Below are 20,729 nucleotides of genomic sequence, written 5' to 3'. Positions count from 1 at the left end.
CCTGGCAGCAGAGCCCGACCCCCCCCAGCTCCCCCCTCCTGTCAGGGGGTTGCAGAGCCAGAAGGTCCCCCCTGAGCCTCCTTTGCTCCAGGCTGAGCCCCCCCAGCTCCCTCAGCCACTCCTGCTGCTCCAGCCCCTTCCCAGCTCCCCTCCCTTCTCTGGACACCTTTCCTTCTCCAGCCCCTCTATGTCCTTGTCGTGAGGGGCCCAACACCAAACATGGGTGAAAGGTGGGAGTTATCCCATCTCCAGCTGCATGGGACACGTCCATGGGAAGTGCAGGCTGGGAGTTCATCATATCTGGGTGTTAATTCCAGGCCCTTCCACCCCCACAGTAATTCCTGTAAGTGTCCAGCTGTCCATCCAATGTACCACAGCCTTTCCCAGGCCGGACACGCTTTCCCAGGTTTTTCTCCCCAAAGCCTGTGGCATTGAGCATCTCCGTGTATTTCTGCTGCTCCCAACACTGCATCTCTCCTGTCTTGTAGCTTCAACTCATTTCTTGGGGAAATTGCCCCAGAATTAGAAAACTACTCAATAAATTAACTTCTGTTTTTCAGGATGTACCTAGAGCAGCCATCCTACCCAATCCCACACTGCAGCTTCCATGGGATCCTCTGCTGGCATCTGTTCTGGGGTGGTCAGCAGCCAGAGGTGACGGCCTGGAGATTTAGTGATGCTGGAGGTAAAGCTGGTGGGGAACCCAGGGAAGGAAAAGCTGGTGGGGTGTCAGGGGAGATGGGACTCCATCCCCTGCAGTCCCAGGGAGACCTGGCATGGGCAGGACCCTCTGGCTCTTGAGTCAGCTCAGCATGGCCTTGGGAATGTGTCCCTGGAGCCAGGATCCAGGGGATTTCCGAGCGCTGCCCACTGACCCTGCTCCTCAGTGCCTCTGGGAAGACTCCATGGCTGCCTACACAGGGACTTCTTCCTCTGGAAGTTGTGCTTTTCCCCATGAAGTCTGGAACTTTCCCTGCTACTGGCTGGGTTTTCCACGGTGGATTTTGGGTTCTGTCCCACTGCCAAGGTCACCCGAAATCCCTCCTGCTCTGGGGTGAGCCCTTGGCAGCTCTTGGCCCCAGGTTTCACCCCATCCTGGAGCTGGGGGCTCTGCCTGGGAGTGCCCTTGGAGCCCCAGCTTGGAGCTGTAAGATCTCTGACTTTTTTCCTTGCCTTCTTATCCCTCTCTGTTTGATGCTTCTTAATTTATGGCAGCAAAGCCTAACGGAGATCCTTAACTGCACAGCCGCAATGCAGCAGGGAAACCAGCAGCTCTTTCCCCCCTCCCAGGCCCTTTTCCATCTATTTTCCTATTTTAAAAATTACAATTTTTAATGTATCACTTCCCAGTCCTCCCAACTTTCTGTAGGCACTTAGAAATATCAGCTGGCAAATACAGAGAGATGCTCCCGGACCTCCCCGTCTGCCCAGAACTCATTTGTGCTCCATAAAAAATGAGGCTTTTATGCTGGGGGAAGATTCTAATTCCCTGGAGTCCTTGCATTGCCCGGGATTTTTTTTTCCAACCAGTCAAACTCAGTAACAAACATAAAATATTGCTGAGCAGCTCTTTGGGTTTAATATTCATCTGGCAGCTCCACTGGCTCCCGCTCCTTCTTGCTTCCCTACGAACCTTGTTCCCACACACAGCAACACCTTGTAGGTGTGGAGACTGCTCATTAATTATGCCCAGGGTTAGATGCCTGGCAGGAATGAAGTGCTGGAAGGCTTGGAATGGCCTTTTTGAGATCAAGAGAGTTGGCTGGGGGCAGGGGAGGAGCGGAACCGTGGGCAGGATCCTGTGGATATCTCGGCAAACCCGGCTGCTGTGTGAAGGAATGACAGACACTAAAGGCGTCTGAATTGCTCCAACATGTGAGAGAGACAGTCAGGGTCTCCCCCAAGCTCCAGGGCACCCCCAAGTGTGAGTCCAGTGGTCTGAGGAGGCAGAGGAGAGACCTTGCTGGGTCCCTCCTCCCCCAAAGCTGCTGCAGTGAGAGGAGGTGGGAACTTACCGGTTTTGAATCCAGGACTGTAGAAAACAGGATGGGATGGAACCTGGAGACACTAACTAGTCCACCCCCTCCCAACCCAAACCTTCTGTGGTTCCATGATTTACTGGGTGAGTCACAGAGGAGCCCAACTTGGGAAAAATCCAGCCCTGCTTTGGCAGGGGGTTTATGAGCACACACACCCCCATCACACACAGAGCAGGGCTAGGGTCAGCCAGGCTGAAAGCTAATTACCACATCAATCAAATTAGAAGGAAAAAGCCAAAGTCTCTAGGGAAGATTCCTGACTGCAGGGAGAGGGGTCAGGTAAAATAACCTAACCAAGGATGTAGTGGAAATATTTAAATAGTCAAAAATACAACCATAAGCAAATAAACCAAAGCAAATACTCTGATTAAGTGATGAAAGTGGTGGAACTGTTGCAGAGGAAGGGAGGTGTCTGGGTGAGTGCTGTGGTTGAGGGCAAGCAGGACATTCCAGCATCACCTGCAGATTCAGAAGCACTTTCAGTCCCTTTGGGGACAGAGTGTGACCAGCTGCTGTGAATCTTGGCTTTGGACCAACTGTCCAGCTTCTCTCAGCATTTGAATTGGAAGAGAGGGATCTGGCCCAAAATCTGGAAACTGGGCCATGCCAGTGTTCCAGCAGCCCTGGGTAACTGGGGTTCCCCCCACAGCCAAGACCAGACTGTGTCAAACAATCCCCAAAGTCAGGGAAACTGGGAAAGGGGCCTGTTTAGAGACCACGGGGTCAGGTGTCCGACCAGCACAGGGCAGATCCCTGGGAGCTGCATCTGCCATGACAGCACACGGAGAGTCCCAGCAGGACCTCAGGAGAAGACCAGCAGTGCTCAGTGTGAGCCAGAAGAGGGACAAAAGTCATCAGGGGTTTGGAAAAGGTGGCCAGAAGGAAAGGCTGAAGGATCTGGTGATGTTCAGCACAGAGGAGACTGAGGTACAATGCAGAGGGACCGACCCTGCCGAGATCTGTTCCAGCCTGTTTTCGGGGATTAATGCAGGCAGTGATGGAAGCAAGGCTTGGCACTCGGGACTGGCCCAGGAGCAGTGGAATGAGGTCTGTCACCCTGAGCCCAGACCGAGGGAAAGGGCAGTGCAGGGGGCTGGCACAGGGTGGCAGGGAGGTGACAGCGCGGTGGTGGCAGTGCAGGAGGTGGCAGGGAGGTGACAGCGCGGTGGTGGCAGTGCAGGAGGTGGCAGTGCTGCCTTCTGGCCAGGAGGTGCCTCCTGTGCTCCACACTCGTGCCGTGCCCGCTGTCACAGCCGTGTCCCCAAGGCGGCCCCGCTGCTGCCGCTGCTCGCCCTCGGCACAGGGAAGCATCGCCGGCAGGGCAGGGGCAGATCCTGCCCCTCTGCCCAGCCCTGGGGAGGCACATCTGCGGCGCTGGGCCCAGCTCGGGGCTCGGCAGCACAGGAGAGACACGGAGCTCCTGGAGCGCACCCAGCAAAGGGTGACAAAGGTGCTGAAGGGATGGAGCATCTCTGTGACAGCAAAGGCTGAGGGAGCTGGGGCTGTTCAGCCTCCAGAGCAGACCCCGAGAGGGGCCCTCCCCAGGGTGTGTCAGGGGCTGCAGGGAGGGGGCAGAGGATGGAGCAGACTCTGCTCAGGGGGGCCCAGCAATGGCACAGGAGGAACGGGCAGGAACTGATGCCCAGGAAATTCCACCTGGACAGGAGGAAGAACTTCTTGGCTGGGCAGTGACCCAGCCCTGAACAGATTGTCCAACAGGTATGGAGACGCCTCACTGGAGATATTCCAGAGGTGTCTAGACACAATCCTGTGCCATGTGTTCTGGGATGGCCGTGCTCGAGCAGGGAGGTCGGACCACATGGGACACTGTGGGCCCTTCCAGCCTCAGCCATCCCGGGATTCTGTGGTGCTGAACGGGTCCATCCTCCCGGGTTTGCGAGGCTTTGTGAGGCACAGGCTGACGGATTTGCCGGGGAGCTGCTCCCAGGGCAGCAACAGCAGCTGTGCCTCCTGTGTCCCAGCTGTGCCCCCACAGCCCAACACACACCGTGGTCCGGGGGGAGCTCCCAAACACCCCCAGCCCTGGCCCGAGCTCCCACAGCCCTTGTGGCCATGGGTCAGGAGCACCCCCAGGACGGGGGCAGTCAGGACACCCCGGCACTCCCTGCTGGTCACGAGTGGCCTTGGCACGTGGAGCCTGGAGCACGGAGTGGTCCCTCGTACCCCTGGGGGGACACAGTCCCTGGTTTGGGGAACAGTCGCTCTGGGGTGTGGGACCCCCGGCCCCCCGCGCAGGGCCAGGCACGGTGTTGGGTGCTGGAGCATCGCTGCGCCGGCCAACAGAGCACTCCTGGCCCCAGGGACCCTGGGGACACGTGCCTTGGCCCCGTGCCCTGGCCCCGGGCAGAGATTGGGGCTGTGTGGCGGTGACAGGAGGCAGGCGCGTCCTCCCCCCGACGTCTGGACCCCGCTGACTCACTTCCCTCCCCGGACTTTCCAACAAGCTGAAGTTAAAAGCAATTGAACTTTGTTTATTATGTTTTTTCCATCAGGTTCCCTTCCTGGGAGAGTCCAATTAGCGCTAACGAGCCGGCTGGTAATTACGGCGCGGGCCCCAGGAGCTTCGAGCGCCGGTGGCCGCGACCCCCCCGCCGCTGCCCGGGGGCCAATTACCGGCCCTGTCACCCGTGTCACCCCGGGGACCGGCCCTCGCTGCCGCGGGTGGCTGTCCCCGCTGTCCCCGCTGCCCCCGCTCCGTCCCCACAGACAAACCTTCCCCGGCAGTGACTCCTGTCCGCGGGGACGTCGCTGTCCCCTGGCTCTCTGTCCCCTTTGCCCAGGGGGGTGTTTGCACCTCGCTGTCCCCCCGTGCCCGCTGTGGGACTCTCCCGGGCTGTCCCGAGGGGACCCCCGAGCCCCCTCCTGCTGCCGGGGGGTTTCTCCAGCCCCCACGGGAGTGGACTCTGTGCAGCCCCCCGGGTCTGTGGGGCAGCTCCTGCCATGAAGAGTGAGAGCCAAGTGCAAACTTCCCTGTAAAAATCAGAGTGATCCTCCCTCAAATCCAGCTCAAGGTTTGGGGCTGAAAATGCCATGGTAAAACGGGAAAACCTGTTTCAGTGGCAGCTCCAGCCCCACCCCTGGGTCTGGAGTTTGGGTGGTGTACACAACAGCCAAGCAAGGAAATGCTGCTGGACAGCAATAATTTGTTTGGAATTAACTAAACGTTAATTCTGAGGGTGGCTGAGGCTGGGGTGGGGCTGTGGGGGAGGGATGGTGCAGGTTTTGGGCTGAGGGGGACAGGCAGGAGGATGGGTGGGAGCTGGAGTCTGTGTCCAGCCTGGGGCCCAAGTGCTGGACTTGCTGAAACCGTGGAATCAGGAACATCCTGCTCACCCAGCTCTCTCCTGCTGGGTCTGGCCACTGGCCTGGAGGGGTTTCTGCCCAGGGAACTGCAGTCCAACCAGTGTCCCCAGCCAAGGGGCTTGGAGCACTTTGGGCTACTGGAAGGTGACCCTGCCCATGGCAGGGGGTGGGATAGGATGAGTTTCAGGGTTCCTCCCAACCCAAACCTTCTGTGATTCCATGATTCCATGACCTTGAGGTGTTGTAGCAGTTCAGGGGTGCTGCCACTGCACCCCTGGTTTTGCAACTCTGCAACCAGCTCTGGAGGGAGCAGAGACCCCTCCACACGTGGCCAGGGCTGGGGTCACTGCCCAAACCCACCAGCCTTTGCAGGGACTCCGTGTCCCCCTCTGCCCATCTCTGAAGAGCCCCATCAGAGGGCACCCACCCACCCCACCAGCACACTCAGGGCTGAACTTGTTTGCTTTGGACACTTCACCCCAAGGAGAGATTCAAAATTAGCAAGTAAGCCCTGGCTCAGAGCTGGAATCATCCTGAGGCTCCTGAGGCTCTGCTGGAATTGTCCTGAGGCTCTGCTGGAATTGTCCTGAGGCTCTGCTGGAATCATCCTGAGGCTCCACTGGAATCTTCTGAGGCTCCACTGGAGTCTTCTGAGGCTCGTTACTCAGCTTTCCCTGCTGGGCTCACAGCTACTCTGCAGATAAACAAGGGAAAGTGCCTCTTTCCTTGGGGCTCCTCCATGGAGGAACCTGGGGGTGGATGAACTCTGGTCCAGGAGTTGTCCTGAGCCACCACTACCCATCCCCACCACTGCCCCTTCCCACCACTGCCCCTTCCCACCACTACCCCTTCCCACTCTGTGTCACCACTGCCTTGCGTCACCACTGCCCCTTCCCACCCTGTGTCACCACCACCCCCTGTCACCACTGCCCCATGTCACCACTGCCCCGTGTCACCACCGCCCTGTGTCATCACTGTCCTGTGTCACCACTGTCCTGTGTCACCACTGCCCCGTGTCACCACTGCCCTGTGTCACCACCACCCCGTCACCACCACCCCCTGTCACCACCGCCCCATGCACCTTCATAATGGGCTCTTGTCCACCCTCACATGGTACTGGGGCAAAAGTTGTCCCCTAAACTGGCCAAAACCCAAGACCCCCCAGCTAGTCAGGACCTGCCCCGGTGCTGGTTTATCACTGGTGCTGGGTCTGCAGGGAGCAGAGCCCTCCCTTCACTGAGCTCTGGCCGAGGCAGTGGGAGTTTTCCAAGAGAAATCAGAGGATGTGGAGGGCACATCCTGACCACCACCAGTGGGATGGGCCAACAGAAACCTCATGAGTTCATCCAGGAGAAGGGAAAAGTCCTGTCAGGACTGGGGAACCAGCACAGGACCACCTGCCTGGAAAAGCAGCTTGGCAGAGAAGGCCCTGGTGCACACCAGGCTGAGCCTGAGCAAAGGTGTCAGCAGGAGCATTGCCACCAGGTAGAGGGGGGTGATCCTTCCCCTCTGCTCAGCACTGGAGGGGCCACTCCTGGAGCTCTGGGTCCAGTGCTAGGCTCCCCAGTGTGAGAGAGACATGGGCACACTGGGCATGGTATGGACAGACAGGGACAGGACGAGGGCAAATGGCTTTACACTGAAGAGGAGAGATTTTAATTAGATTTTGGGAAGAAATTCCTCCCTGTGAGGGTGGTGAGGCCCTGGCCCAGATTGCCCAGAGAAGCTGTGGCTGCCCCTGGATCCCTGGAAGTGTCCAAGGCTAGATTGGACAGAGCTTGGAACAAGCTGGGCTAGTGGGAGGTGTCCCTGCCCATGGCAGGGTGACTGGACAATCTTTAAGGTCCCTCCCAACCCAAACAAGTCTGTGGTTCTGTGATTTCCAAGTGCTGTGTTGGAAGAGAGAAGTGCACTGGCCAAAGAGACAGTTGCCCAGCACCATCTGCACTGGCCCCTTGGTTTCCTGTCCATAAGCTGTTGTCATGTCACCAGCAGACATCTGGTCTAGCTTCCCTTTCTAGTCACTGCAGAGAGAACAGAGATGGACCTTTCTGGGGGATAACTCCTTGTACTCAACTTCACACCTATTCTGGGATGGGAGAACTCTTTTTGTGGCCGTGCCTCCCTCCCTCAGCCTCTGCCCTGCCTTTGGCAGCTCATGAACCTGAGTCCTGCCAGCTGCCCCAGCAGTCTGAGGGTCCCCTCCTGGATCTGCTTCACCTTTATGCCATAAACGAGGGGGTTGAGCGTGGGGGGGACAGGCAGATACAAGTCAGCCACCAGGACTTGGACATGAGCTGCCAGGTCAGAGGGGGACATCTGCAGGTACACGGGGAGGGCCAAGCTACACCTTTGTCCCCAGCTGCAGCTCCCTGGAGCAATGACAGAAACATTGGGATTTTGGCTGCCGTTGGTGTGACTGCAAACCTGTGCCCACAGCAGGTCTCCAGCACCATGGAATTTTGTTGTTTATTTTGGGAAAAGCTTTCAGAACCTGTTATCTGCAGCCAGGCTTTTGAATGGTGCTGTGGTCAGTGCCTTCAAGGGGACACATCACTGGACAGTCCTGGCTGTCCCATGGGCTGCATGGGGCCACTTTCCCTTCTGCCTCTGCTCCCAGCCCCTCTGATTTCATGGACTCATGGAATGGTTTGGGTTGGAAAGAATCTTAAAGCCCATCCAGTGCCACCCCTGCCATGGGCAGGGACACCTCTCACCAGCCCAGGTTGCTCCAAGCCCCATCCAACCTGGCCTTGGACACTCCCAGGGATCCAGGGGCAGCCACAGCTTCTCTGGGCAACCTGGGCCAGGGCCTCCCCACCCTCCAGACGGTGTTAGGTTGGCAGGAAGGGGCAGCTCTTACCTTTGGGGAGCTCTGAGCCTCCAATGAGGACCTGAGGGACCTCTGGACAGTCTCCCTTGGTCACATTAAGTGCTGTGGATGGGTGAGGGAAGGCCCTGGCTGCCCACCCACATCTGAGCCACCCCCAAGGCTCTCCTGAAGAAGGGCTGTGATTGTGCCCTCAGCTCCTGACACAGAAGGGCTGCAGGTCAAGGTGATTCCTGACACCAAAGAGTGACTTTGCATGAGGGAAAAAGCACCTCCAAGTGTCCAAGGAGGTTCTGCCAGACTTCCATGAGGCCTGGAATGCTGGGAGGCTGCAGACCCTTCCCTTGGATTACTGGGGCTGATGTGCTGAGCTGCCAATTGCTCCCCTGACGTCAATGCCCAGCAGAAAGCCCGAGATGTTAATGGGATATTTGGTCAATAAAGAATTAAAGGAGTGGAGCCAAATTAAATTATGGCAATCAGCGAGGCCTGCAGGAAACAGCTCCTGTCAAACAAACCCGATTTTCTTTCCTGGTGAGTGAAGGGTTTAGTTAATCAGTGTGATCCGTGTGTGTGAGCACAGAGCTGTCAGAGACAGGGGCCTCTGCCCTGCTCAGGTGAGGGGCTGGCACAGCACACCTGGGAATACCAGCAGGACTGGGGGGTTCAGAGACCTCAAAATGAAGCTGTCAGGGACCATCCTAGAACCACAGAATCCCAGAATGGTTTGGGTTGGGAGGGACCTTAAAGCCCATTCAGTGCCACCCCTGCCATGGGCAGGGACACCTTCCACTAGCCCAGGTTGCCCCAAGCCCCGTCCAACCTGGCCTTGATGACCAGCCCAGATAGGAATGTGCTGCATGAGCTGCCTCCAGCAGAATTAAAAGGCCTTTTTTGTGTTTTCCTGGAGCAATGCTGGGGCAGTTTCATCCCTGGCTCTGCTGTACCAGTGGCTGGAAGCCTCTCCTGGCTCTTATTCCAAGGATCATGCCGTGGAATGCGCTGTTTGTGCCTCCTCCAGACCCTCCCCAAGGCCCAGGCAGTGCAAAGCCAAAATGTGCAAATTCAGCATAGAAAAAAAAATGCAAATTTGGGACAGCAGGAAAATTCTGTCAACTGGTTTTTTAGATGTCATGGAAGGTGCAGCAGAAAGTTGGATAAACACCACAAAGACAGGAAAAAATATGTCTGAGGTGAAGACAGACAGATTCAAACCGGTTTTGAATTGGAATGCATTTCCCTGAGTTTTATTTTTAAATTAATGTGGAAGTGAGGACTGAACATGGCATTTTGGGGGGATTCATCTGAACACAGTGTTGGTCTGTGATTGGAGCCAGTCCTGAGATCACCTTCATAGCCATGGACACAGACAGTGATTTTAGGGCAGAATTCAGAGAATCATAGAATGGTTTGGGTTGGAAGTGACTTTGAAGTTTATGCAGTGCCACCCCTACCATGAGCAGGGACAGGTTCCACTATCCCAGGTTGCTCCAAGCCCCGTCCCACCTGGCCTGGGACACTTCCAGGGATGGGGCAGCCACAGCTGTAACAGGATCTGTGCATGGACACAAATGTAGGTGGACCCCATAAATGATCACAGGGATGTTCATGGCACTGGGAACATCTCCGGACTCAGAGTGGGTTCTTGCTTCTCTGTATCACCTGGAAAGGAGGAAGGAAAGAGGACCTGCCGTGTGCCCCTTCTCCCAGTCCAAATAACTCTCCTCACAGAGTAGGGTCTCATTACAGCCCAGGAGTCCTCCGTCCTCTCTGCTCCTGCTCACCGTGGGCATCCCCTGGAATGCCTCTGGCACTGCCTCGGCCCCGGTGAACACGCCTGGCAGACCAGGGGCCCCGTGTCAGGCACGGGCCTTGCCGGGCAGGAGCACCCTGAGCAGGGCCCGGCGGACGGGCCTGGTCCTCACGCTGTACACGAGGGGGTTCAGGGCGGCGGGCAGGGCCAGGTACAGGTCTGCCAGCAGGACCCGCGCGGGCGCGGGCACGGCGCTGCCCAAGTGCTGGGCGTAGACGGAGACGATGCCGGGCAGGTAGAAGAGCAGCACCACGCACAGGTGGCACCCGCACGTGCTCAGGGCCCTGCGGCGCGCCCCGTGCCCCGGCACGGCCCGCAGGATGCGGCTGTAGGACGCGGCGATGCAGGCCCCGTCCGCGCCCACGGTGAGGGAGGAGGCGGCCACGCTGTAGAGCCCGGCGGGCGCGGGGTCGGCGCAGGCCAGCCCAGCCACGGCCTGGTGCTCGCAGTACGAGTGGGGCACCGCGCGCGGGCCGCAGTAGGGCAGGGACGTCAGCAGCCCCGTCAGGGGCACCATGGAGAGGAGAGCCCTGAGCACGATGGCCAGGCCCATCTGGGCCACGGCCCGGGCGCTCAGGATGCTGTGGTACCGGAGGGGGTGACAGATGGCCACGTAGCGGTCGATGGCCATGGCCAGGAGCAATCCCGACTCCTCTGACGTCGCGGAGTGGACAAGGAACATCTGGACAAAGCAGGCCACGTAGCCGATCTCGGCAGAGCTCAGCCACAGCACGCTCAGCAGCTTGGGGACCACGGCCGTCACCATGAGCACGTCGACGGCCGCCAGCATGGCCAGGAGCTGGTGGCAGGGGGCACGCAGGGACTTGTCCAGCCCAGTGACCAGCAACACCGCCCCGTTTCCTACCAGGGCCATGACATAGGCCGAGCAGAAAAGGACACCCAGGCAGGTGGGGAAAGCTTCCAGGCCAGGGACACCCACCAGGATGAAGGAGGAGGAGCTGCTGTTGGAGGGATCAGAAGTCATGAGGGAGAATCTTGATTTGTGTTTAAAAGCAGACACTGAATTTTCAGCCCTGCGGTGTCAGGGGGATAAGATGGAGACTCTGCAGCAGTGCAAGAGCCAAATCAGGAATGCACGTTGTTGTTACAACGGGTGAGACAGCGTAACATCACCTTTTCCTCCTGGAAAGGGTGGTCAGGCACTGGAAGGGGCTGCTTGGGGAGGTTTAGAGTCCCCAGCCCAGGAAGGCCCGGCCATGGCACTCAGTGCTCTGGGCTGGGGGACAAGGTGGGGATGGGGCAAGAGGAGAGTCCATGGGCTGGGAGGGCTTTTCCAGCTGCAGTGATTCCCGGATTCTGTGATTCTATGATCACCTGATACGGGGAATGGGTCAGAAACACTGAATAAATGGGGCTGTTGTGGCTTAGAAGTTGGTACAACATGAAGAAGTTGATGTTTCAGGTTGAGCCAGGGATAACCAAGGCACTTTTACAGTCTGTCGCTTGTGAAAGGCTTAGTTGCTCACCAGGGCTCAGCTGACATCCCAAAATAAGGTGCAAGATGAGAGAACAAGGAGAGCAAGGTCAGCTTCCAGCCCTGGCTTCCTTCCATGAGCCCAACACAGGAATTCCCTCCAGCTCTGTAGGGCAAAAAGTGGTCTCAGACAGTGCCCTGGGCCATTAAATGTGATCATGAAATGGCCTTTCTCTGCTCTGTCTCCATTCTGTCATTCACCCGGGAGAGAAGCCTGCAAGGCCAAGCAGAGGAAAATGCTTTTTTCTAAGGTTTTATTCTGACAGGAGAATTTTGAAGGTAAAACAGAAACTCCAGAGAACAGTCCTGGAGGGACAGAAGAGTCTGAGTGTGGTGGGCAGAGTCTGCACATTCATTTGTGCTGAAACTTTGCTGCTACTGCTGCTTCTCCCCACAAAGTGGAAAGGCCAGGCAGGTGCTGACACACCAGATCCTGCCTGTTGGGAGAAATTCCCTGTGTAATCATCCACCAGGAGCTTCTTAGAGAGGAGCAAGCTCATGTTGGCAAGACACAAACTCACCTGGTCTTAGCCTGAACATTTGGGAGTTGTCTTACCTCTCCTCCCATCCTAGGCTGGCTCTGGCTGGTGTCTCCAACCCTCCCCTCAGTAGTCTGGAAGTTACAAGCTTGAAGTTGAACATGTTTATACTCCATCAGTACAAAAATCTAAGGTGGGAGAAGGGGGAGATCCAGAACACTCTGAGGATGCAGCTCAACAAGACTCTGGTCACCCACAGACCTCTGCAGGTGGAAATCACACCTTGTTCTGGGCTGGTGTGTCCCCTCCAGCTCCCACCCTGGGAACTGGCAGCAGATGTCCACGTGCACCATCAGTGTGTGCTGCCCAGAGGGGTTTTGCTGTGAGAGCTGGTGCCCCTGGACACACTCTGAGATTCAGGTTTTCCCTGCCCTGGAGCCCTGAATCAGGACAGCCCCATCAGCTGTGGGGCTGCTCCTGCTGGAGCCCAAATCCAAACCACCTTGCTGGAGCCCCTCTCTGGACAGGCACCCACCCACAGGGTCCCTGTCCCTGTGTTAGGAAGGAAAACCAGTGACATGTCCCCTCCAGCATCCCCACACACAGTGTGTGCACCTCCTTCCCCTCCAGCCCTTGGCAAAGGCAACAGTGCTGTGAAAATTGTCCTGTTTTCCAGGGAAAACAGAGACATGGAAGGGTTAAAACAGCCTGTTGGCAGTTTGGGAACGGGATGCAAGTTTCTCAGGCACTGGTACCCTCTGTTTTCCCCAATAAACCAAAGGGCCAGACCTCATCTCTTTGGATTTCCAGACATTTGACTTCCTTGACCCCTAAATATTTTCATCTCTTCTCCAAGCTGCTTTGAGTCCTCCACAGGACACAAACCAGGAGGCTTTTCAGCCTGGCTGTGGTCAGGACACAAACCAGGAGGCTTTTCAGCCTGGATCTGGTCAGTGATACAAACCAGGAGGCTTTTCAGCCTGGCTGTGGTCAGGACACAAACCAGGAGGCTTTTCAGCCTGGATCTGGTCAGTGATACAAACCAGGAGGCTTTTCAGCCTGGCTGTGGTCAGGACACAAAGCAAGAGACATTTCAGCCTATGTCCAGTCATCTCCATTGGCCATGGGAGGCCAAATACAGCAAAGCCAACCTTGTGCCAGCACTGCCCAGACGAGGGTGTTGGTGAAGGTTTGTTGCTCAGAGGGCTCTGTTTGCAGCCCCTCAGCTCCCTGGGCTGTGAACCCACCGCTGGCCCGGGCCACTCCAGCAGCAAACATTTCTGTCCAGAGTTATTTGTCTGAGATCCTGTAAGCCTGTGCTTGGGAAAAAGCAGCTCCTCCCTCCCTGCCTGAGGCATCTGTTCCCCAGATCCCATGTTCTGCTCTGGGCAGTGGTACCTGCACTTCATCCTGGTGACAAAGCTCACCAGGTTATTAAATAATGCTGCTCAACCAGCATCAGGCTCAGCTTTCACTGGGTCCTTCTGGTTCACAGGGCTGCTCCAGTCCTGTTTCCTTATGGGATCACAGAAAGTTTGGCTTGGAAGGGATTTTAAGGATCATCTTATTCCACCCCCTGCCATGGGCAGGGACACCTTCCACCAGCCCAGGTTGCTCCAAGCCCCGTCCAACCTGGCCTTGGACACTTCCAGGGATCCAGGGGCAGCCACAGCTGCTCTGCCCAACCTGGGCCAGGGCCTCCCCACCCTCACAGGGAAGAATTCCTTCCCAATATCCCATCCAAACCGACCCTCCTTCAGGGAGGGTCTCTCACACACAGGGGTGTCGGTGCCCTGTCCCAGCCCTGTGTGCAGCATCACCCCTGGAGTAGCTGCTCCTTCCTCTCCCCTGCTCTACCCCAGCCCTGCACAGACCTCTCCTGCCCCAGCCCCAGGAACAGTGGCACCTGCAGTCTCCACACCAACGTGCAGAAGAGTCTGTGCTATTTTGGCTATTTTTGGGTGTACCTGTGACCACAGGGATGGAACAGCACATTCCAGCTGGTGCTGCTCAGGTGGGACCCGCTGACACACTCCTGAGCGTTTCCTTTGTGCTTGGCTGGCATGAAAGGCTGACAGAGTTTTATTTTGTGCAAGTACCTAGTTCAGTAGTTTGTAAACTGAATATTCCCTGACTCCCAAGGTGGTGCTGCTTCTGTAAACAGTGTTCAAGTCATACCTAAATACCTGCCAAAAAATGTCACCCAGTGTAGATTATCTAATTATAGACCATTGTTTCTGTGTTAAATGTCTTTCAGGTGCTGAAAGGACCATAAATTTTCCCATTAAGTTTAGAAAACACTAGTCTATTTTTTTTTCTTCATTCACAAGAAGTTCCTCCAGAGAGGAGAGGAACCAATCCTTACCTTCCTGGTGGTGTTTGCATCCTCTTCATGCACAAGCACGAAGGGGCCAGGCTGGAGCTGTGAGCAGGGCACTGCAGGTCCTCCCAGATGACAGGGCTGGCAGGTGTCACCCTGTGTCTGCAGCGTGGCTGAGGTGGGTTTAACGAGGAAGAGCCAGATAATTAGCACTGCTGTAATTAACCTAACCAAGGAAGCCAGCAGAGGTTGCAGGTGTGTGACTGGCACATCTTGACCACAATATTCACTAAATCTGGGATGCCTGGAATTGCTGGAGCAGCTCATTAACTCCACCAGAGACAAAGCCCACTTAGATGTATTAGCAATGCTGCACAGCAGCTTTTCTGGGTAGATTCTTTCATATTCCGCCTTGATTTGGCTAAAATTTGAACTTGGCTCAGAGCTTGGCACTATCTTTAAAAACACTGGCACAAGACCAGGTTAAATGTAGAACTATCCCTCCCCAGCTCAGCTGGATGATTGGCCTGGCCCTGCCTGTACCTGCAGCACCTGCAGATACTGATTCTGTCCCACAAGCAACTCCTCAACCTGCCAGAAGGACCTGCAGGGAAATATTTATGTGTCTTAAGGAACCTGATTACCCTAATCTGGGACTTCAGGGACTGAATCACCACGGAGGAGAAGCTGCTGCCTGGGAAAAGCCAGGAATAGAAACAGTAAACAACAAAAAGCACTTCTCCCACGGCAGGGGTGGTGTCTGTCCCAGCACCCAGAGTGTCAAACACATTCCACAGAGGGGGGATATTTTATCTCTGAGCTGTTGGAGCCAGGCCAGAGGAGGCCATGGAGATGCTCTAAAGGCTGGAACCCCTCTGCTCTGGGGACAGGCTGGGAGAGCAGAGAGTGTCCAGCCTGGGCAGAAGGCTCTAGGGAGACCTGAGAGCCCCTTTCAGAGCCTAAAGGGGCTCCAAGAGAGCTGGAGAGGGACTTTGGACAAGGGATGGAGGGACATAGCAAGGGAGAATGGCTTCCCACTGCCAGAGGGCAGGGATAGATGGGAGATTGGGAAGGAATTCTTCCCTGTGAGGGTGGGGAGGCCCTGGCCCAGGTTGCCCAGAGAAGCTGTGGCTGCCCCTGGATCCCTGGAAGTGTCCAAGGCCAGGTTGGACGGGGCTTGGAGCAACCTGGGCTGGTGGAAGGTGTCCCTGCCCATGGCTGGGGGTGGCACTGGATGGGCTTTAAGGTCTTTCCCAAACCAAACCAAACCAGTCTGGAACTCTATGAACTGCACATGAAAATTGCAGCATGAGATGGGCCACAAAAATCCACCCCAGACACGTCAGTTCTGCAGCTCCTACACGATCCACTTCAAACCTCTCTCATCTCATGAATCTTTCCAAGTTAATGACTTGAGAACTGGGAGTAAATAGGAGCTGAAAACAGTGACACTGGAGCCAGTCCCAGTGAGCAGAACCCAGCCCAGCAGGCTGAGGGTGCTCAGTCCTGGGGTGTCCTGTGCAGAACCTGCAGAGAGTTCAGCTGTGACCCCACAGAGCTGGCAGGAGCTGGGGGAGAGACCCTCTGTGTGTGAGCTCCACGGGCTGCTCTGCTGCTCCTGCCGAGTGCCAAGGACCTGCTGGGGGCTGCTCGACCCCCCGAGAGCTGCTGGTGCTGCTGGAGCATTTAATAAAGGGGGTGGAGGGAAGAGGGGCTGCCCTGGCAGGTTTGGAGTGCCCAGCCCTGGAGGTGTCCCAGGAAGGCCTGGCCGTGGCACTCAGTGCTCTGGGCTGGGGGACAAAGTGGGGATGGGGCCCAGGGGGGATCCATGGGCTGGGAGGGCTTTTCCAGCCTCAGTGATTCTGGGATTCTGTGGGGAACCAGCTCCTAGGTCATGGGGAGGAGCACGAACATATGAACAACAATTTTTTTATCTGTCTTTTTGGTTGCCTTTGTCCTCCTGTTTATAACTCAGATGTAATTTCTGTTGCCTGAATTAGTAATCGATGTGAGAGGCTGCTGCAGAGCTGCCTCCCAGGACAGTGCTGCGAGTACAGCACAAAAAGATAATGAAATCCACAGTATTTCTAGTGAGTTAATGAGACTACTTCCTTTATTTCCTGCAAGGCTTAGAATAAGAAAGGTGTTTTGCTGCAGAGCTGGAATATTTATAACTCTGGACTGATACAAAAGGTGGTTCACTGTGTCTAAAGAACTGATGTGGCCCAAGAGCAGACCTGGCCTGTTTTCCCATATCCCTGACCTGGCTGTTGCCATCCCAACCCAGCAGGGAAGGAGCCCCCACATCCAGGGAACTCGTGGCCCACGCTGCCCTCGGGGTCACAGGGTCTTGTGGGGTCTCTGTTGGCTCCCCCCAGGGGTCCTCAGCAACTCTTCCTCCAGCCCAGAGCCCACAGCCAAGGAGAAGGGAAAAAATAGAAATGTGATATTTAAATATATAAAAAAATACAAATATATAAAAATAAATAATATAAATAGTCATTTTTCACACCTGTGGGAGGTTGCCAAACTAGTTGAGCAGGAACTGAGCTTGGCACATACAGGAAAGGAGGGAATTGGGTTGTTTTGAAGCTTTTTATGAACCTTCCCCCAGACCCAGAGCAGTGGAGATGAAGGACCACAGGAGAACTTTGCAATGCTGAGAGATGAGGAGATAAACTGGACAGTGAAATTCAGAATGGATTCATTCCCTTGGGGCAGTACGTGCTCAGGGGTGGGTTCTCCACAGAACACCCCCTCCTGCCCTGGCCTTGCTGCTCCTCGTGCTGTTTCTCTCTCTTGTTGTTCCCTCCTCTCTCGGTTTGACATTTTCTCCCCTTTATAAACCTGTTTTCACAAAGACACTACAATTCCCCATCCCCGGAAGTGTCCAAGGCCAGGTTGGATGGGAATTGGAGCGACCTGGGCTGGTGGAAGGTGTCCCTGCCCATGGCAGGGGTGGCACTGGGTGGGCTTTGAGGTCCCTCCCGACTCAAACCTGTCTGTGATTCCATGATTCCGTATTCCATGATTCCATGATTCCATGATTCCATGATTTTATGATGGGTCTATTCCTGATCTGACTGATCACCTGTGACTGGCTCTGGGCAGCCTGAGGGCTCCCTCCTCTGCCAAAATCTGCCCCAAAACACCTCCCCACAAACCTCTCGAGCTGCTGTTTGCAAATGTGATTTTGCCGTGTGGGTAATGAGTTAATTTGTTCCTAATTCAGGAAATGAAGCTCTTAATTGGGTTTGTGCTAGAACTTTCTGCTTCCACGAAGTGTTGTTGATCTGCTCCTTCCAGAAAATTATTTTCTAAATTATAGGCAGTGCTTAACTGCAAGAAAAAGGTGGAAAAGTTAGTTGTAGATGAGTGTTTTGTGCTGTCTGTCTGTCTGTCTGACTCTGTTCAGGGGGGCACTGGGGACACTGCAACGTCCTGGAATGGACAGCAAGGACAGGAGCAGGTCCCAGCTAAGTGTCAGCTCCTGGTGGGCTTTGAGTGCACCCAGAAAACCACCAACTGCTGAGCTGGTGCAGCCCTTGGTTGCAGCCCTTTCTTGCAGCCTTGGTACTTGTTCTCAGAGTTTCCCAGAGCAGGGAAAACCTGAGGATTTTTCTGAGTACACATTTTTTGCCAATTTTTTTCCTCCAGCCAGGCCCCCAAATCTCCCTTCCCTCCCACTTCTGCCCATGGCCATCTTTTCAGAGAAGACAATGAAACCTTGCACTCGTTCCCCTGGTGCTCACAGGCCCTGAGGAGCAAAGGCAGGAGCTGGGGGGCCCTGGGGGAGCCCCGTGGGGTTTGGGGCTGGTTAAATGCAGCTCCCCAGCCCTCTGAGCTCTGTGAGCAGCCAGGGCAGGTCCTGGTGCCCTCCCCACATCCTCTGCTGTCACCTGGGTGAGTGCAGGGGCTGCCTGAAGAAAACAGGGATGTTTGTCCTCTGACAGGGCAAATTCCTTGAGGGTTTGATTCAGACCAAGAATTTACAGAAGTCTCTGGCAGAAACAACAAACAGGGAGTTATGAAAGTGTTGGGAGGAAATTGCTTTGCTAAATATTTCTTTTAATCTCGTATATAGAAATGGGTTTGGGGCAGGTGGGATGGAACTGGGTGATCTTAAAGCTCCTTTGATCCCCAGACTTTTCTGAGATGATTGGGCTCAATGATCTCAGAGGTATTTTCCAACCTAAATGATTCTGTGATACTGTGATGATTAAGAGCCACCCTAAAATTCAGCCTTGATCAATAATTACAAATTTCCCTCATTCTCTCAAGTGGTTCAGAATAGGTGGTGGCTGCCCCTGGATCCCTGGAAGTGTACAGGGCCAGGTTGGACAGGGCTTGGAGCAACCTGGGCTGGTGGAATGTGTCCCAGCCCATGGCAGGGGTGGCACTGGATGGGCTTTAAGGTCCCTTCCAACTGAAACCTGTCTGTGATTGTGTGATTCCATGAGGGGTCAGAGTCTGAGTCAAATGTCAAACAGTTTATGCTCCTCAGTTAAGCAGAGGGTCTGAGTTTCCAGCTGAGCAGAGGTACACACCCCTTTCCCCTGGCTGCTGTGACAGGGGCTGAGCTCTGACCAGCAGCTGCTCAGCTGGAGCCTTTCAGGTGCACTAAATGTACCTGCCTTTGCCCAGGAGTGTCCAATATTCCTGTCTGGAATATTTCTCTGGAAATTCCCCCCACCTGCCCCCTGCTCCCCTCACTGAGCATCTGTGCAGCTGCTGGTTCCTGCTCCGGGGAGAACCAGCGGCTTCCGGGGGGCTCAGACAGGACCTGGAATGTGCTGGGGAGTTCTCTGACAGCCTTGGGCAGGTGAAACATCACCCTCAGTGCTGTGCCCAGTTCTGGGCCTCACAACAGGAGAGACATTGAGGGGCTGGAGCATGTCCAGGGAAGGGAATGGAGCTGGGGAAGGGAATGGAGCTGGGGAAGGGAATGGAGCTGGGGAAGGGGCTACCCAGGGAGGTTTGGAGTGCCCAGCCCTGGAGGTGTCCCAGGAAGGCCTGGCCGTGGCACTCAGTGCTCTGGGCTGGGGGACAAGGTGGGGATGGGGCACAGGGCTGGGAGGGCTTTTCCAGCCTCAGAAATTCTAGGATTCTGAGATTCAGTTTCTGGGTCTTATCTGAGCCTCTGAATGTCTTCCTTCCCATTTAACCTTCTTGGCAGCTGCACAGCACAAATGCATTTTCCTTCCATCAGGGAGGGTTTGGTTAATTGACCTGCAGGTTTAGCTGATAAAGCTCCCTCCTAAAACATCACACACTTTGCCAAACTGGAACAAAAGGGGAAGAAATCAATACAGAGTCACACATAATGGGGCTGCTTCTCATCTCCCAGGGAGATGTTCTCTCTCGTGGTCTGACCATTTGGTTCAGCACAAACATTGACTTTTCCCTGCTTCCATCTCCCTGCCCCCTCCCTTCCCTCTCCTGCCCAGCTGCTTCAACCCTCCAGGGACCTGCACGGCCAAGGCTGCTCCAGCTGCTACCCCATTCCCAGGGTGACCTCCAGGTGTCCTTCCCACCTCTCCTCATTCCACAGGGAGGAGCACCCTGGCCCCAGCCTGTCCTCCTGCCTGTGCTGCTGAGAAGCTTTTGGGCACCTCCCAGAGAGCGTAGCACCAAATCTCCTGAAAACTCTAAGTATTTAAAGGGGACTGCAACCAGGGCAGACACTGAATGTCCCACTGTTTTCTCCTCATTTTCTGCTGCTGTGCCCAGTCCTGCCAGTGGTCCTGGAGCTGGTCCACTGTGGCTTTTTCTTTGTTAAGCATAGAATCATAGAGTGCTTTGGGTTGAAAGGGACCTTTAAGCTCACCCAGTGTCACCCCCTGCCATGGGCAGGGACACCTTCCACCAGCCCAGGTTGCTCCAAGCCCCGTCCAACCTGACCTTGGACACTTCCAGGGATCCAGGGGCAGCCACAGCTTCTCTGGGCAACCTGGGCCAGGGTTTCACCACCCTCACAGGGAAGAATTCCTTCCCACACATCTATTTAGAAATTAAGAAGATATTATGTAATGTCTTCCTAACATCTAACAGATGGGCTGGTCCTGCACCAGGGCAGCTGCACAGGGTTTTTTGGCTCCTGGGAGTCTCTCCTCCCCACGCCATGGCAGGTGGGGTGTCTCACAGCAGGGCTTTTATCCCAAGGTGCTGTTATTTCCAGGCCCTCGGACCATCAGTGTGTGAGATGTCCCCTTCCAACATGTGTGAGATGTCCCCTTCCAACATGTGTGAGATGTCCCCTTCCAACGTGTGTGAGATGTCCCCTTCCAAAGTGTGTGAGATGTCCCCTTCTAAGGTGTGTGAGATGTCCCCTTCCAACATGTGTGAGATGTCCCCTTCCAACATGTGTGAGATGTCCCCTTCCAAAGTGTGTGAGATGTCCCCTTCCAACATGTGTGAGATGTCCCCTTC

The 20,729-nt window shown here is 55.5% G+C and overlaps 1 protein-coding gene across 1 annotated transcript; it reads right to left on the bottom strand.

Annotated features, from left to right (window-relative positions):
• Nucleotides 1-7,493: 7,493 nt before the first annotated feature.
• Nucleotides 7,494-10,991, bottom strand: LOC116782971 (olfactory receptor 52I2-like). The gene is made up of 2 exons (XM_032680156.1): nt 10,226-10,991; nt 7,494-7,696 (listed from the first exon to the last, which is right to left on the bottom strand). Exons 1-2 carry the CDS (start codon nt 10,989-10,991, stop codon nt 7,494-7,496), a joined length of 969 nt encoding a protein of 322 aa, XP_032536047.1.
• Between the last annotated feature and the right edge of the window lie 9,738 nt (nt 10,992-20,729).

This window comes from Chiroxiphia lanceolata, chromosome 2 (genome assembly GCF_009829145.1).
Source record: "Chiroxiphia lanceolata isolate bChiLan1 chromosome 2, bChiLan1.pri, whole genome shotgun sequence".
In the NCBI taxonomy this organism is placed as follows: Eukaryota; Metazoa; Chordata; class Aves; order Passeriformes; family Pipridae; genus Chiroxiphia; species Chiroxiphia lanceolata.
This window is presented reverse-complemented; position numbering and strand designations above follow the sequence as displayed.